The sequence below is a fragment of the Rhinopithecus roxellana genome, chromosome 4, assembly GCF_007565055.1.
Source record: "Rhinopithecus roxellana isolate Shanxi Qingling chromosome 4, ASM756505v1, whole genome shotgun sequence".
NCBI classification, from domain to species: domain Eukaryota; kingdom Metazoa; phylum Chordata; class Mammalia; order Primates; family Cercopithecidae; genus Rhinopithecus; species Rhinopithecus roxellana.
Genome location: NC_044552.1, coordinates 22,516,558 through 22,535,668, shown reverse-complemented (window position 1 = coordinate 22,535,668; position 19,111 = coordinate 22,516,558). Strand labels below are relative to the sequence as shown.

The window sequence follows — 19,111 nt, the reverse complement described above, 5'->3', positions numbered from 1 at the left end:
AGCCCCGAATCTCCTTAAGCTTATAAGCAATTTCAGCAAAGTCTCAGGATACAAAATCAACATGCAAAAACCACAGGCATTCCTATACACCAATAATAATAATAATAATAATAATAATAATAATAATAATAATAAAACAGAGAGCCAAATCATGAGTGAACTGCCATTCACAATTGCTGCAAAGAGAATAAAATACCCAGGAATACAACTTACAAGGCATGTGAAGGACTTCTTCAAGGAGAACTACAAACCACTGCTCAAGGACAGAGGACACAAACAAATGGAAAAACATTCCATCCTCATGGGCAGGAAGAATCAATATTGTGAAAATAGCCATACTGCCCAAAGTAATTTATAGATTCAATGCTATCCCCATCAAGCTACCATTGACTTTCTTCACAGAATAGGAAAAAACTACTTTAAATTTCATATGGAACCAAGAAAGAGCCCACGTAGCCAAGACAATCCTAAGCAAAAAGAACAAAGCTGGAGGCATCATGCTACCTGACTTCAAACTATACTACAATGCTACAGTAACCAAAACAGCATGGTACTGGTACCAAAATAGATATATACACCAATATAACAGAACAGAGGCCTCAGAAATAATGCCACACATCTACAACTATCTGATCTTTGATAAACTTGATAAAAAACAAGCAATGGGGAAAGAATTCCCTATTTAATAAGTGCTGTTGAGAAAACTGGCTAGCCATATGCAGAAAACTGAAACTGGACTCCTTCCTTACACCTTATACAAAAATTAACTCAAGATGGATTAAAGACTTAAACATAAGACCTAAAACCATAAAAACCCTACAAGAAAACCTAGGCAATACCATTCAGGACATAGGCATAGGCAGAGACTTCACAACTAAAGCATCAAAAGCAATGGCAGCAAAAGCCAAAATTGACAAATGGGATCTAATGAAACTAAAGAGCTTCTGCACAGCAAAAGAAACTATGATCGAGTGAATAGGCAGCCTACAAGAAAAAAAAAAACAACTCTATCAAAATGTAGGTGAAGGATATGAACAGACACTTTTGGGATTCTCTGGGTTCAAGTGATTCTCCTGCCTCAGCCTCCTGAGTAGCTGGGATTACAGGTGCATGGCACCATGCCCAGCTAATTTTTTGTATTTTCAATTGAGATAGAGTTTCACCATGTTAGCCAGGATGGTCTCAATCTCCTGACCTCATGATCTGCCCGCCGCGCCCCTCCAAAGTGCTGGGATTACAGGCATGAGCCACAGCCCCAGCCCAACAGACACTTTTTAAAAGAAGACATTTATGCGGCCAGCAAACATGTGAAAAAAAGCTCATCATCACTGGTCATCAGAGAAATGCAAATCAAAACCATAATGAGATACCATCTCATGGCAGTTAGAATGGCTGTCATTAAAAAGGCAGGAAACAACAGATGTTAGAGAGGATGTGGAGAAATAAAAACACTTTTACATGGTTGGCAGGAGTGTAAATTAGTTCAACCATTGTGGAAGACAGAGTGGTGATTCCTCAAGGATCTAGAACCAGAAATACCATTTGACCCAGCAATCCCATTACAGGGTATATACCCAAAGGATTATAAATCATTCTACTATAAAGACACATGCACATGTATGTTTATTGTGGCTCTGTTCACAATAGCAAAGACTTGAAACCAACCCAAATGCCCATCAATGATAGAATGGATAAAGAAAATGTGGCACATATATACCCATGGAATACTATGCAGTCATAAAAAGATGAGTTCATGTCCTTTGCAGGGACATGGATGAAGCTGGAAACTATCATTCTCAGCAAACTAACACAAGAACAGAAAACCAAACAGTGCAGGTTCTCACTCATAAGTGTGGGAGTTGAACCATGAGAACTCATGGACACAGGTAGGGGAACATCACACACCAGGGCCTGTTGGGGGGTAAGGGGGTAGGGGAGGGATAACATTAGGATATATACCTAATGTAGATGACAGGTTGATGGGTGCAGCAAACCACCATGGCACATGTATGCCTATGTAACAAACCTGCAAGTTTTGCACATGTACCCCAGAACTTAAAGTATATTAAAAAAGGAAAACAAAATCTCATGTAGAAGATTAAAGAAAAAAACTCACTAAGGTGTATGCATGTGTAGATATCATAACCATTAATTCAAAAAAATCCTATAAAAACATTCCCCATTACTGAGCAATTGCTCATTCTCTTTGTCATTAAAACATGTACTTTGATTTACTTCAAAACTGAGGGGACTAGTCCAGTTTTGTACTCTTGGAAATTATTAATCTTTCTTGAAGAAATCTGCAGCATTACACAAAATTGAATCAGATATTCAGATTCACAAGATTTATGCCTCCTTATCTCACACATTCATAAGTTGGATCTTTTCATTTGCAGTTTATCTATATTCTGTTTCATGGAACTAGGGAGCATCGCCAGGCTAACTCTGTAAAACCAACTTGTCAAACTCTTGTACAGATCAGAAAAGTAAAGGAATTAATATAAATATCTCCAGTAATAGGGATACACAAGGGTGATGACAATTTTATTAAGAGATTATAGTTGTATATGCTTATATTTATAGATTGTACACCTCACACACACACATAAACATACACACCCACATTTGGGTAATAATGCATTTGCCATGAGTAAGGAACATAAATGACCTTATTGTTTGAGTCAGACAAATATTAATTTGAATCACAGCTTAACTACTATTTGTTTGAGAAATCTCAGGAAAATTAATTAATCTTTCCTAAATTTATTGCTCCTATTGGCAAAATGGGGACAATATGGCATAGCTAGAAGAGTTGTTTTCTTGAGTCAAAAGAAAAAATTACGTATAGACACCTGATACTTGCTAGGGGCTGAATAAATTGTTGAAATAACCACTGTAATAATAGCAAAAGAACTTAATAAGAATACTTAATATGGATAGGAAACTAGGAGGCCCGCTGGAAAGACCATATATGCACTATCATATTATCCCAGTTAACTTCAACTATCTCCAACCTATTTGTTAATAATGGATTTAAAATTATACAGGCCAGACTCCAAACTAATTGTCTTTCTCCTTCATTTCAGAAAAATTTCCCAAAGATGACTTAAAATAGCACTTAAATTGGAGGGAGGGAGGAAAGCCAATATTATTAGAAGCACAACATCTTAAATTTTGAAGAATTATATTTGAGAGGAATATATGCAATAGACAGCTTGGAAGAGCGTTCTGGGAAGAAATTAGATTCACCCCCTTCCAATCTGAAACATAATAACAATGCCTTTCATTTCTATGGTTCTTTAGAGTTTAAACATGGCTTTTAAACACATCTTTCTCTGAGGAAGCTCTTCCTTTGACAGCATCTTCCTCAGTGCTGCCTTCATGGTGTCATTCCGTAAGCTATAGATGACTGGATTGAGTGTTGGAGGTATCACAGTATAGAATATGGAGAATGTAAGGTCCATAGTTGATGAGGAATCAGAAGGCAGTCTGAGAAACTCAAAGCCTGCAGCTGAAAGAAAGAAGGTGACTACAAATAGGTGTGGTAGGCAGGTGGAGAAGACCTTGGTCCGGCCCTCAGCTGATGGGATTCTCAGCACTGTAGAGAATATGCGAATGTAGGAGAGCACAATGGATATCAAACAGATGAATGCTGTAGACGTTGTGAATGCAGCCAGTGCAATCTCGTTAATGGATTCGTAAGAACAGGCTAGTTTCAGCATCTGAGGAACATCACAGAAGAATTGGTGAATGACTCTCTTCCCACAGAGAGGTATGGAGAAGTTAATGGCAGCATGCATGAGCCCAGAGAGGCCCCCAGCAATCCACACAGCTATCACTGCATGCCTACAGGCACTGGGATCCATAGTGGTCTCATAGTGAAGTGGTTGACAGATCGCTGCATACCGGTCATAAGACATCACTGTGAGAATGGCCACTTCTGATGAGGCCAGAGCTATGAAGAAGAAAACCTGAAGAATGCACTGAACAAGAGAAATATAACCGTTGCCCATAAGTGAATTTGCAATGGACTGGGGGACTGTGACAGAGATGAAGCAGAGGTCCAGAAGAGAGAGGTGCTTTAAAAAGTAATACATGGGGGAATGGAGACGATGGTCCAAGGTAATGACGGTGATAATGAGGAGGTTGCCTGTCAAGGCCAGCAGGTATGTCACCAGAAACAGCAATGCATGTAAAATCTGAAGCTTACGCTCATCAGAAAAGCCCATGAGGAGGAATCCACTCATTGCAGTCAAGTTGACCATAGTCTCTCTGAAGATACCAAGTGTGACTCTGTTTAGGAAGCCAAAGAACAGTAGGAAGAAAATGCATGACATCTAATATATTTGTATGTCAAGTAACTCAATTCGTCAGCATGGAGGTACTGAAATGAGATGAATTTATCTCCATTGTGATTAGTTAATATTCAATTCAAAAAAATTTAGCAGTTATTCAGAAATAGAATCCCTAAATGTGATCAACAAGTCATAAACATTTTCTGGAGCAGAGTTTGCATTGTCAAAAGAGGGAGAAATTGATGGAAATGATAAAATCTTTACCTTCAACAAAGTCAATGAAATATCAATCTCATTACATCTTCTATATGATGCCTTAGTATTATAGTTATGCACTATATAGCTTCATTTGCTAACCAGCTAACATGAAGTTATTGATACCACCTTGCAAATGCATCTAGAAACAACTCAGAGGCAGATCTAGAAACAGCTCAGAAGCTAATCTAGAAGAGAGGTTAGCTCAGAGAACAGTCATATTTTTTCCTCTGAAAAGCTCTTAACATCTAAAAAAGATTACATTTGATTGTAATAAACTTCCCATAGAAATTTTGAAAAATGAAATGTCTCAAAATTGTAAAATGCAGATGCCACTGATATCAGGCATTGAATCCTGAACTTTGGAGATCTTGCAACTAAGTGACAAAGGTTCACTGTCAAAGAACATTTAATTCTCAAAATTCTTATGACAACTTGGGGTTGGACATTTTCAATCAAATCCATTTGAAGAAATAAAGAGATTTTCTAAAATATCTGTGATAGGCAGAATGCTAGGTAGTGGAGTATGTATCTTTCTAGTGCTGTGTCTCATTGTGTCTTCCCAAATGAAAAAAAACAACAGTATTTTTTTCTCTCTACGACTTGAAATATATTAGATAGTGGGAGCCCATTGCTTAAAATAACCAACCAAACAAAAGAAACATCTATAGCAGATGTAACAATTGTTAGGAGGATTAAATGATGTAACTTTTCCTATTTCATTTTAAATGTGCTATTATTGTAGAATCATCATCATCATAGAATCATTTTGTGTATCAGAATCACTCTGCCAACTAATTTTTGCCTCTCTTTTTTTCTTTTTAAATCTGCATTTGTTGAAAGGTCAATCAGTATCATTTTCACTGAGTTTCTTTTGCACAAAGACTATTCCTTCATCATTTCAGTCCATTTCTTCACCCTTGACCAATGGTATCTAACATATAGGTACTAAGTACATAGTTATTTAACTGGATATCTACATAATTGATTTCACTTCTATATAGATAAAAACTTAATGGCCAAGTTACATGAGTTACTGCATTGGATTTTGAAGTTACTGTATCTGATATTGTAGTTTGTTTCATTTATTAATCTCTAAGCTGTAGGAAACAGTTAAAAATCACTTAAACCAAGATCTTTCTGATTTTGCTGTAATTTATTTTGAGAACTGATTGAAACTAATTTTTAGGAAATATAATTTTTTTCCCACAAGGCACAGTCTCAGGGATAGAAGGGCCCTTAATCCATCACCAATGGTCACATCCCCTGCTTCACGGCAGTAAGAATCAGAGAAAAACAGGGGTTACTTTCTTCAAAGTTTCTCTAGCTTTCTTGTTCCTACAGTTTTCCTGGTCCTCCATTAGATATGGCTTAATTCCCATTGTTGCCAATCTTAATGTCTGGCTTAACTTGCTCCAAATATCAGATGGTAGTTTTGGAATTTAAAATAAATAGATTAAAACAATTCACTTATATTTTAAAACTTATTGTCTCTGCTTGAAAATCGAGAGCGTCGTGTTATTTACCACTTCTAATACACACTGTTAGTGTAATTTAAGAAAAACCTCTATCATTTAGCCTCCTCATTAAGGTTTCTCCATAGAGGGAAGGAGGAGAAAAATCATTAGAAAAAACTTGAATGCACACACCATATTCTCCTCTCAACAACTCCCACCAACCTATTTTTATTTTTATTTTCTTTGAAGACAGAGAGAATAATTTTTATATATGATTAATACATGGAAAATTTCATCATTTTAATTTCATTAGCTGCAAATTGTATTGATTAATTCATCACCTATCAAATAAGAAGGAAGGGAATCATATCCATGTGGAGATACACTTAGGATTAAGGATGATACTGTGAGAACATACAAAACCTGTGTTCAATCCTTCCAAGTCATCCCTGCATTAAATACTTTATTTTATAATAAAACTAAACATTTTTTGGTGGAGAGTATAATGATTCTTTGAATGTTACTTGTTTCCCCCAAGCATTTATTTTCTCTCTTCACTAACCACTTATATGCAAATTTTATCCTACAAAACATTTATAAACTGTCTGTTTTTTAACTCTCATATGTTGTTGAAACACTCAATTTTTTTTTGAAAGTAGTTCTCTTTTAGGTTCAGTGGTACATGTGCATGTATGTTATGTAGGTAAACTCTAATTCATTCCAGTAGCAGCTCTAGAGAATTAGCATCCTAAGTCTCTTCTTCTCTATTTTCCTCTATTTCCTGGGAGGTTGCATTACCAATAACTTCAGTGAGAAAACATAGGTAATTATATGTTAAATATCTCAGTTTCCTACCTGTATAAATGAAATTATCTCTAATATGATTTAATTCCACCCACTCCAGGGTTTCAAAGGCAGAGAAAGAGCTCTTTCTTTCTTTCCAAGTCAGTGACCAACCCTATGCACAGCCTTATAAAGGGCATCTTTGCCACAGTATGCACTTGCTCTCTGTCTGTCTCTTTCTCTCTCTCTCTCATAAGAGCACACATTTTATGTGTGTGTGTCTGTGTATGTGTGTGTATAAAATTCACACAAACTCCCTGTCTAAAAATTCTAATAATGTTGATTTACTGAGATTACTTTTAATGAACCAGATTGTTTCACTATGCTCTATTGATAGATGATAAATGAGAGATAGATAGATGATAGATAGATAGGTAGATAGATAGGTAGATAGATAGGTAGATAGATATAGATAGATAGATAGATAGATAGATAGATAGATAGATAGATAGATAAGCAGATGAATATAGACAATCTTAAGACTTATTCACTTTAAAGAAAAAGAAAAGCCTTCACTCCATACTTAGGACTTTCTTATAATGTCCCTTCTCTTTATAGCCATGCTTTATGAGCAGAATAAGGTATCATTCTGTGCCCTGGCACATTTGGTTCAATTTTGAACCCTGTTTATCATGCTTGCCTCATGAGTCCTCACAAATAGCTCCAGCAAATCCACAAATAACTGTCACAATGGAAAATTCAATGCACTCTTTCTATTTTGCTTTTATTTTAAACTTTCTCAAATATATGACACTATCATACAGTTCTTTGTTCTAAAATAACTCTTTTCCATTGGCTCTGTGTCACTTAGTTCTGGTTTTCTATTTCTTCTCTGAATATTTTTTCTTTTTTAAATTTTTTAAAAAGGTACTTTATTTTTAGAGCAATTTTAAGTTTACAAAATAAATTGAAAGGAAGATACAGAGATTTTTCATATGCCCCTACCCCACATAGTCACACCTTTCCCCATTACCAGCATCTTCCATTGCAGTAGTACATTTGTTATAACTGATTAAGTTACATTGACATACTACCAGCCAAAATCCATAGCTTACATTTAGGGTTCATTCTTGGTGATGTACATTCTGTGGGTTTAGGCAATTCATAATGACATGAATTCACCATTTCAATGTCATACAGATCAATTTCGCTGCTCTAAATATTTTTTCTTAGTCTCTTTATCTGAGTCTTCTTTTAACATTTATTGAAATTTAACGGTTTCCAAAATTTTGTCCTGACTCTTTCTGTACTTTTGTTTACTCAAATATATTATTGTGCCTTTTAAAGAAGACAGATTAACTATTTTCTTACAGAATAGAAAATAATAGTCAGCTGTTTTGGGCAGTACCATAGGTCTTCTGGGTTGCAGGTCCTCATATCCTACTTCATGGTTGGTGCATCACTGCCCCTGAATGGGTCTTTCCCATATAAGGACTCACTTCTTCTTCCAGCCGTCTCCCTGCCACTGTTACCTATTTCAAAGAATGGCACAACTTTGCTTTAATCTGTATATTCAATCAAACACCAAAATTTTATTTGCTTACTACCTGTTGTAGTTATTACCTCTTGCTGTCACACAGTACAAATTAGTTCAAACCTTCATTATCTCTGGCAATATTTTATTCTTCAGCTTCATGTAATTCTAATCCAACTTCAATGCTGTTGTCAGGATAAATGGTGATGCAAATCACATCTTGTAACATTAATTTAGCTTTTAGCTCTTTATTGACTTAATTGATTATTCAAGGATGCACAGAAAGCTTAGGATGGCAAACAATATCTTTACAATGCTTCCTGACTGCCATTCCCTTATTATCTATCACTGTGACTTCTCCAACCCCATGCCAATCTCCACGTTTAATAATGCGGACTGACTTAATTACTCTTAATAAATCAATCAGGTTGTATCACCATGCTGTGTTTGTTTTCTTAAATCACACTATTCCTCCTGTCTGAAAGTCCTCCCACTAGAATCTTGCCTCGTGGCTGGGCACTGTTGCTCACGCCTATAATGCCAGCACTTTGGGAGGCTGAGGTGGGCAGATCACCTGAGGTCAGGAGTTCAAAACCAGCCTGGCCAACATGGCGAAACCCTGTCTCTACTAAAAATACAAAAATTAGCCAGGCACAGTGGTGGGCCCCTGTAACCCCAGCTACTCGGGAGGCTGAGGCAGGAGAATTGTTTGAACTCGGGAGGCGGAGTTTGCAGCGAGCCAAGAACGTGCCATTGCGCTCCAGCCTTGGCAACAGAGTGAGACTTGTCTCAAAAAAAAAAAAAAAAAAAAAAAAAAACACACACACACAACTCCCCTCATTTGTTTGGCAAATACTTAACTATCTTTTAACACAGCTACATTGTCTCTTTCCATCTAAAACTCACCTGAGTTTAACTGTCGACCCAAGAAGAACTGAACACTGTTTGGAGCCCAGATTGCATTCATTTCAGATTCCTTACTATTTATACTAACTTTATGACATTTATTTGCATAGATTTTCCAGCTTATTTAACTGTTCTTAGTTAAGGAATGAGAAATTATATACCTTATTTACAGTTACAATTTTGATGACTCGCATAGTCACTGGCACTAAGCAGATGCTACATAAATTTTGGATAAATTTCATAAAATTCGGAGAAGTTTTACTCACCAGAGTGGATTTCTTAATAGAAACAAATCTCAGTTGATCCTGAGACTGAGCATCTTTGTTCTAGAATCAAGCTGTTATTTCAGTCCATGAAATTTCCATGTAGGGAAAGGACTGAAATGCTTTTATATAGGATCAAACAGGATGTAACTGCCCAGGGACATTTAAATTTCCTATTAACTAAGTGATATTTGAAATAAAGCCAGTGCTGTCCAGGCACTAGGGACAAAAATCCTGTGCAGGGAAGTTGGTGTTTCAGATAAATACTATGAGTTCCAAGCAGGGGATTTCACGGACCTCTCCCTCAAGGAATTGCCTCATTGGAAAGTAGTTAATTATTATCTTGGTTTAGGCAACTCTTATAGTCGATGCATTTCAGGTTAAAAAATTAATATTATACATAATGTTTTCTGTAATATAAGTTCACAGGTTTTTCTAGTAAAAACTATTTTTTCATTAATTAACAATTTCAGTTTAACTAGGTCACTAATAAAATCATGCATGATTGCATTGGCCTTATGTAAAAAAAAAAAAGGAACACTTAGTAATTGTTTATTTACATAAACCCATACATAATAGTAGGAATCAAATAATCTCAGAATAAAACCAATACTTAGAGAGCTAAACTTTCTTCAAACATGGTGTCTTTTTTAAAATAACTTGAAACTTATAATCCAGTCTTCATTTTAACAATCCCCTAGATGAATATGAATAATTTTTACTCAAAAGCGAATGAATTCCATTCTCAAATATGTGTGATTATGGAAAAGGCATTTTTAAATCATGATAAGGACACAACATAAAATCTACCTTCTTAGCATTGAAAGAAATTTTTAAAAAACTTTTAGTATGAAAAATTTAATATATTGTATATTTTACTTGGCAAACATTTAAAAATAGCTCTAAGTTTCCCTGTATATATATGTGTGTATATATAATTTATATTATGTATATTATATACATACGAATTATATATATAAATACAAGAAACTGAATTGTAAATGTTGCAGACCAATAAACTTTATTTTGATCTCCACTGACAAATATAGTACCACATTAAGCACCACAATATGACAATACAGTGTCTCAATAAGGATCACACATTTTCATAAGGCTATTTATGAACGATAAGAAAGACAATCAATGAATGATCAAATAAATACTCTGAGGTTCTTTCCATTTTGAGGAAAGAATTTTCTATTTTAACATGGACTTTGATTGTGATCTGATCAATATTTTTGTAAAAGCTTTGGATGCAGATAGTAGGTGGATTCAATATTATACATGGTGGTTAGTAGACAAATAGTACAAAAATTTCAACATCCAACAATAATGAATAATTTAGAGAAAATTGTGAGATAGTTCAAATAGGATAAACTTTAATAAAATATTTTCCATAGATAAAGTCACATTAAAGTTTGAGAGATGTGTGTTTTCCTTTGCTTTTTATTTTTTTTTTAAAGATTGGTTAAATCTAATTAATACATGCTAAGAGCATCCAATGACAATCAAAGTAAACATTTAAAGAAAACCCTAAGTAATATATTAATTGATGAGTAATATTTTCACTTTACTCTCTTCAGCAGACCGAAACTGAATGAATTGTTTCAGAATTAAATACGTTAAGAAAATTGTAGACAAATGGATTTGTTAGCAAACAAAAGAGATTGTCATTCATTCTAATTACTAGAAAGCTCAGGGTGACCTATATTTTCAATATTAAAAATGTTTGGCTTTTAAAAATAAATTTAAATGTATCTATGTTCCTAGAATCAATCTAGTAATAATGGTTATTAGTTATATTCAGATAGTTGTTTTCTCAACATAAACAATAATTTTCAAAACCTGCTCCTGAGGAAACAGTAAACACACTGGTATTAAGAAATATTTATTTATTTATTTTTAAGGCAAGGGTTTGAATCCCTTACAAAAGTTCTGTGTAGACCTTTTTGAATTCAGTGAAAAAATTTAATTTCGATATTGTTGTAAAATTCTTTCTTTTTTTTTTTCCATCTACACTTTCAATTTCCAACTCCTGTGTCTACACCTTTAATATTCTGACTCATAATTCAAGCCATGAAGATGTTTTCCCACAACTCCTCCAGGATAAAAGAAAGCCCATATTAATTTATGTTAGTAATAATAACATTGGATAGTCTGAAACTGCTTATGTGGCTTATATAAAAGGGGTTTTCCACTAGAAGTTTAACTCAAGCAGGGCGAGATGGCTCATGCCTGCAATCCCAACACTTTGAGAGGCTAAGGCAGGTAGATCACTAGAGCTCATGAGTTCAAGACCAGCCTGGGCAACATGGTGAGACCCTGTCTCCACAAAAAAATACAAAAATTAGTTTATCTATTATTTCATATTTTATATTTTATTAATTTCTATTATTAAATATTTTCTTTATTTCCTGGCTTCTACTGACATGGATTTATTTTTCTTTTTTTCCCTAGCTTTTCAAAATCTTCTATCCAGACCACAAAAAATTTTCTCCATATCAACAATAAGACTGTTTTGCTATCTTATTTATGTGTTTCGAGTAGTGCATTTAAATTTTTTTCTATAACTTTTCTTTGCATTCACAACTTGGCTAACTGGTGCAAAAGCCCTAGCTTCTGGCCTGTCTTGGTTTTGATAGGCCTTCTTCACTAAGCTTAATCATTTCTAGCTTTTGATTTAAATAAGAGACATGTGACTCTTCCTTTCACTTGAATACTTAAAGGCCATTGTAGGATTATTAATTGGTCTCATTTCAATATTGTTGTGTCTTACAAAATAGAAAGGCCTGAAGAGAGGAAGAGATGAGTGGGTGGAGCAATCAAAACATACATCATTTATCAATTAAGTTCAGTGACTTATATGGGCAGTTTGTGGTTCCCTAAAACAATTACAATAGTAACATCAAAGATCACTGATCACACATCATCATAACTGATACAATCATAATGAAAAAGTTTGAAATATTGTGAGAATTACCAAAATGTCACATAGAGATAAGAAGGGGGCACATGGCATTGGAAAAATGGTATTGATAGATTTGCTCATTGCAAGGTTGCCACAAACCTTCCGGTGCAATAAAGTGAAGCATAATAAAATGAGATAGGCCTGTATTTGGTCGAACATCACTCTGGGTGTGTTTGCGGAGGTGGCTCCTCTCTGCAGGCAGGTCCCTATTGACTTCCCAACTCTCAGCAGAGAGGATAGCTACTCTCTGCAGCTGGTCATCCCGTCATCTCTCAGTTGTCCTCTACCATGCTATTGCTGATCCTGGAACTTTCATTGACCTCAGAGGGGAGGAAGTGCATGTGGATTGGTCCATCCGTGGCCATGGGTGGGCAGAAAAAGGCACCACAAGACCCCACTGCAGTCCACCGGTGTGGCAGCCTGACCCCCAGCCTTCAGACTCTTCCTGGCCTGAGCATGGGGCCTTACAGGGACCCGCTCCCTTCCACCTAGGAGCCCATCTGCCTCCTGACGCCTTCCATAGTGCACAGGCTGCTTGTGCCAAGGGGAACCTGCAGGCCAACGCTTCCCCCTCATCCACTCTTGTCTGGCCCAACATCCAGAGGGGGCTGAGGCTGGCAGGGCTCGATCATGCGTATACCCGGCAGGGTTATGACAGTGCCTGGGCTCAGCTCCACCTACTCCTAGGTTGGATCAGGTGCAGAGAGTGGAGAGAGACCAGGCAGTAGGAGCAGGCACTTCCGAACCTGCAATGGCAAAGGGGGCCTTCCCGGCTCTCAAGAGCACACAGAGGCCCAAGTCTACCGTCCGGATTTGGACAGCTGCAGCTGTGCCTGGGGATGTGGGGCTCCTGCCTGCTCCCAGCCCTCAAGAGCACACGGAGGCCCAAGTCTACAACCCTGATGTCTGTGGCTGCAGCAGCGCCCAGGATGGGCAGGGCTCCTGCCTGCTCCCAACACACAGGAGACCCGGGTATGCTGCACCGACTTTGGCGGCTGCAGCTGTGCCTAGTCGGGCAGGGGCTTTCAGGGGCGCCCTGGATAGAGTAGAACGCAGGCCCTGGCTGTAGGGAGTGGCAGGCTCCGAGGTCACGCAAACGCCTGGCGGACCCCAGGGGACTGGCCCTGGGAGGCCTGCGCAGAGCCTCCTCCCGAGGCCCAGGAACTCCAGCATGCCAACTGCAGATCACGGAGCTTCTCAATGTTGAATGCACTATGAATTACATCCAGTGCTTTTAGGTACTATGTATATTTAAACGTTGTGGTTTTCATCTCTAGAAGTTGGATTTTTTAAAGTATCTTCCACATCTATAAATTTCTGAATATATGGTAAACAGTATAATTGTTTTAATGCCATAACTTAAATCATTCTAACATATGTGTCAGTTCTGAGTCAGGTTTGATTTGTTGATTTTTTTCCTTACATCATATTTTCCTGCTTTTTTTCATGCTTAGTAAATTTTCATTGGGAAATTTTCTTTTACTGGGTGTATTTGTAATCCTAGAAATAGCCTTGAATTTCTTCTGGAGTGCTACTAAATTCCTTGGATACAGTTTGAAACTTTAGTCACTTGTTTCGAAGATTTGTTAGGTACAACCAGAACAGTGTTTAGTTTAGAGCTAATTATTGAAACTCTTGAAGCAAGACACTTTTGATTGCTAAACTCAATGTCTCAGGAATTCTTAGGTTTTCATTCTGACACATAAATAGCTTGAGAACCCACAGAATTCCCAGCCTTTGCATAAGCACTGGGCACTATTTACCTTAATCCATTAAGTAGTTCTTTCCTCATTCTGGGATAGCTTCCTCACACACATACGCAGATCAGCGCTCAGCTAAACTCAAGCAGTGCCCTCTCTCTGTGTATTAGTCCATTTTCATACTGCTATAAGGAAATACCCAAGACTGGGTAATTTATAAAAGAAAGAGGTTTAACTGACTCACAGTTCCACATGGCTGGGGAGGCCTCAAGAAACTTACAATCATGGGGGAAGGTCAAGAGAAAGCAATGACCTTCTTCACATGGTGGCAGGAAAAAGAAGTGCAAGCAGGGGAAATGCCAGACACTTATAAAACCATCAGATCTCATGAAAACTCACTCACTGTCACCAGACCAGAACAGGAGAAACCTGCCCCCGTGATCCAATCACCTCCCTCCCTCAACATATGGGGATTACAATCGAGATGAGAGTTGGATGGGGACACCGAGCCAAACCAGTATCATTCTGCAAGTCGTGAAAGATTTTTCTATGTTTAGCATTATCTTTTCTGACTTTTTTTATGACAAATTCTGCCTTAGTCTGGTTGCTCAGTTCTGTCTCCTTTATTTCTGTTTTGTTCAAAAGTTGTATGCCTTGATATAAAGGTGAATATCTAATTTTATTTCAGCAACTTGTACATAGTTGCCATCAAAAAATATTTACCAAATAAAGGAATAAACATTTTCATCATAAGATAAACTTCATCACAGCAACAGCTCGTTTAAATGATGCTGTTTTTGTTTTTTTATAACATATGCCAAGTATTTTTATTTAATAATTTACTAATATTATTTTTAAGTTGTGTTGGGTAGTTAATCTAAATCAACAATATATAACTGTGATGAGAGTCAGAAAATTTCTATTGTTTCTAAAAGTATTGGGAATTATCCACTGCTCCTAGAATAAATATGATAGTACACTTGGTTCTGATATAAATATTTTTACCTTATTGAATATGTTTTCCTACTGTTCCTACAGCACAGAGCATATTTCTATTTAATGGCTTGCTGGATATTTGCATAATTGATGTAATATTTGATAACTTTTAATATTTAATAACTTTAATGTTTTGGTAATACTTTCAGGAATACTTAAAATATTTCCTTATTAAATATGTTCAACATTGCCTTATTTTGATTTGCTTACTTGATAGTACAGGTACTATAATTTATTTAATGATATATTTAAATATATAGCCTTCCAAAATCTCAGGCAGCATACATGCAGAAACATTATACCTTTATAAAGTCAAAAATTTTACATTGTTTGAAGATAAAATTTTTCTCTGGCATATCTGTAATAATGAAAGAGAATCAAAATGTATTTTGAGGCCTTTGGGGACATATCTTGAGCAGCCACCCACATCAGCAGAACATTTTTCCAAGCACCCGTTTTTTTATTTAAAAATACATGAGATTTTCTCAACATAATATATCCATGTTTATTCCAATGCAGAATAGTAGTTTCAATGTTCAATTATTTTGAGCTCTATTTATACTTCTAAGTTAAACAAACAAAAACAAGAATATGTTAACATTTTTATTAAGTGACCCCCCAAAACCACACAACATTTAGCCTCTGAGAAACATACTCCTTTAATAGAATAAATAAATAAATACAATAAGCATTTTTTTCATAATACATATTAGGATGTATTTTATTTCATGCCAATAGCAGACTCCATGTGAAAACGAGTCATGGGTTGGGAAAAATACTGTGATCCAAAAAATTCATAATGTCTAGGATCCTTTTCCAGACTATACTAGAATTAAGGAAATGAACTCACTTTCTCTTATATAGCCACGGGCCTTCAAAAGTGTTCCCAAAAACCTTTTCTCTGTGTTCCAGCTTCTCATCTGTCTTAACACCGGGAGCCACAGAAAGTGGACATGCTCACAGTACAGGAAATAGAAGCTTTGCACTGTTCTTTTAAAGACGTGGATTTTTTGGTGAACTCACTCTATTTTGTCGTGGTATCTTTGGTTCATAGGTTTGTGAAGCAGTTTATAGCAACAGGCTATAGAAGTTTTTTTTTTCTAAATAAAGATAATAGATCAACCAAAGTTTTGAATTCCATATGGTATTCTCAAACCCCCACACTGAAATAGGACTAACTTGCCCAGTCAAGTGGTGAAGAAAGTTTCCTTGTCAAAACATGTAAATTCCTGCTGAGTTTGTGTCCCTAAATTAGAATTTTTTCCCATCTCAGGTTTTTCCCCTGCTGATCACTGTCCAAAGCATCTCACTGTTCATCTTTCCCCCCAGAGTAAGTTCTACTTGTATTGACCTAGGCCTCGTTGTTGTGTACCATGAGAGCATAAGACTGACTAAGGCAAAACATTTACGGCAAAAAAGAATTTTAAAAGAATTCATGGCAAAACAATTATATTTAAAATCATCACCTCTAAATTTGTTCATTAATTTATCTTTCCATAATTTCATCTTAATGTTTTTGAACTAATTGTCTCTTGATTTTACTTGCCTCTGAGACCTTAAAAAAGTATTTGAGGGTGATATAATAGGACATTGAATGTTAGAAGATGGCTAAATGGTGGCAATACTTGTTGATCAAAATTAACTCACGATAGTACTGACATGTTTTTCTAGGAGTTGGGATCATTTCTAATTTAATTGGGATTCATTTATAAACAATTCATGCTAAATATATTTCCTAAACTTTCTAAGTATCTTTTTCTCTAGCTATTATACCGTTTTCCCCTACTTTAACTAGATTAACTAGTCATTAGGAAAAGGGAGAAAAAATGACTGACTTGATGGAATTCAATATTGTAAAGCAGGTATTCTCATAAGTGAAAAAATGCTACATAGATTTTACCAAGAGTTAATTGCTTTTTTCTTAGTCTTGTTCCACTTGTGAACTTTGTGTCACTTGATACTATTCCCTCATCAATTCCATGTCTGACATCTTTCTGAAAGTCAAACATATCTATCCTTGCTTCTTAGGACTTCTTCTCAGTAGATCATCTTGTCTTAACCCAAAACTCTTTAGTCAGTGACCTTCTCAGGGCAGCTTTCACATCCTTGTTTCTCAATGTGTAGATGAATGGGTTGAGGGTGGGTGTGACAATGCCATAGAAGAGAGCCATGATCTTCCCCCTGTCACGAGAATAGCTAGAGGGAGGCTGGACATACATACTGATGGCCGTGAAGTAGAAGAGGGAGACCACCAGCAAATGTGAGGCACAGGTATTGAAAGCCTTCCAGCGACTTTCAGCAGAGCGGATTCTCATTACTGCCTGAGCAATGAACACATAAGTGCCCAGGATGAGGGTGAGTGGCACCAGGAGAAGCAAAGCGCCTAGTACATGGAGCTCAGTTTCATTCACACCAGTATCAATACAGGCTAGTTTCAAAAGGGCTGGAACTTCGCAGAAGAAATGGTCCAACACCCTCTGTCCACATCTTGGGGCCACCACTGTGAGAGTGGACTGGACAACGGAGTTAGCAAAACCACTGATCCAAGTGCCAGCAGCCATGTGGATACAGCATCTCTGGTTCATGATGACTGGGTAGTGAAGGGGCTTGCAAATGGCAGCGTAACGGTCAAAGGCCATGATGGCTAGAAATATGGATTCAGTAGAACCCAGGGCCAAAAATATATAGAGTTGGGCAACACAATCCCCCATAGCTTATGATTTTTTCTGCTCCCCGGAGGTTGACCAGCATCTGCGGGACAGTGCTGGTGGTATAGCAGAGGTCCAGAAAGGATAGATTGGAGACAAAAAAGTACATAGGACTGTCAAGCTGGGGATCCAGGCAGGAAACTAGGATAATGGAGATGTTTCCAAATAGGGAAAAGATGTAGGCCACCAGAAAGATTACAAAGAAGGGTGTCTCTAGCCAGGGACGGTCAGAAAATCCCAATAGGATAAAATCATGTAGCGAGCTTTGATTGTTGATCCACATGTCAGCACTGGTAGGTGAAATTCCAGCTGAGACCTCTAAATACCCACAGTTAGGGATAGACATCAACAGTAAGAGGAAACCACTGAGAATTAGAGATCAGAGATGCTGAGATTAAATTTCCACTTTTGCTCTAATCTGCATCTGTATCTTCATGACAGTAAAATGTCATTTGCATCTATATCCTGGTTATGATAAATTGTGGAGACAACATCATCAATGTAATATTGAAAGATTACTAAGAAAAGAATAAATACCACACCAGCAACATAGTTGGGAATTCTGCTTCTTTAATATATGTCTTCTGGTTAGCTACTCACTTCATTTGAGTTTTCATATTTTCTCTTCTAAACAGTTTTATTAGTGCCACCATCAACTCTACATTCATGGGTATTTAATGGTGGCAACAGAGTGTAGATTAAAACAGAAGGAAAAGGCAGAGCTTCCCACAAACAGTTCAAACGAAGGCCAGCATGAAGACTACAGGAGGATCTGCAGCCAGGGAGAGCAAAGACATCTTGGCATGTTCATCTGCTTTATACAGATCATGGTCAGAAAACACCGTAAGAACTGCAGCATTTCATAAAGTCTGCATGATAAAAGGATGGAGTGTCAGGACTCGTTTTACCCCTTTCAAGTTTTAATGCTAGTCCTACTCAGAAAATTTAAAAATACGGAGAAAAAAGCCAGAAAAATCAAAAGTTACACACACACACACAAAAATCAGTCCTTAGAAATTTGTTTGCTGTGAAAATGCAACTTTAAAAGTATCTGGATAAATCTGATGAAACTTTGATCTCTGGAAGAAATCACCAGAAAGAGTTTTAAATATTTAAATCCTTGAAATTTGAGGATATATATGAATTTCTAGTCCCTCAGGATCATTCTCAGCACATATAAACTTAATCATTTCCCTCTCTCTCCCTTCTTTATTCACATATTTTCTAATTACTGATACTATTTTTT

General features: G+C 36.6%; 2 protein-coding genes across 2 annotated transcripts; both read right to left on the bottom strand.

Annotated features, from left to right (window-relative positions):
- Nucleotides 1-3,219: 3,219 nt before the first annotated feature.
- Nucleotides 3,220-4,324, bottom strand: LOC104677288 (olfactory receptor 14J1). Its single transcript, XM_010382266.2, has one exon. It carries the CDS (start codon nt 4,263-4,265, stop codon nt 3,300-3,302), a length of 966 nt encoding a protein of 321 aa, XP_010380568.2. The 5' UTR covers nt 4,266-4,324; the 3' UTR covers nt 3,220-3,299.
- Nucleotides 4,325-17,202: 12,878 nt separating this feature from the next.
- Nucleotides 17,203-18,148, bottom strand: LOC104653686 (olfactory receptor 2B6-like). Its single transcript, XM_010352740.2, is given in 2 exon segments — nt 17,203-17,859; nt 17,861-18,148. Coding segments are annotated over 2 exon segments (945 nt in total).
- Between the last annotated feature and the right edge of the window lie 963 nt (nt 18,149-19,111).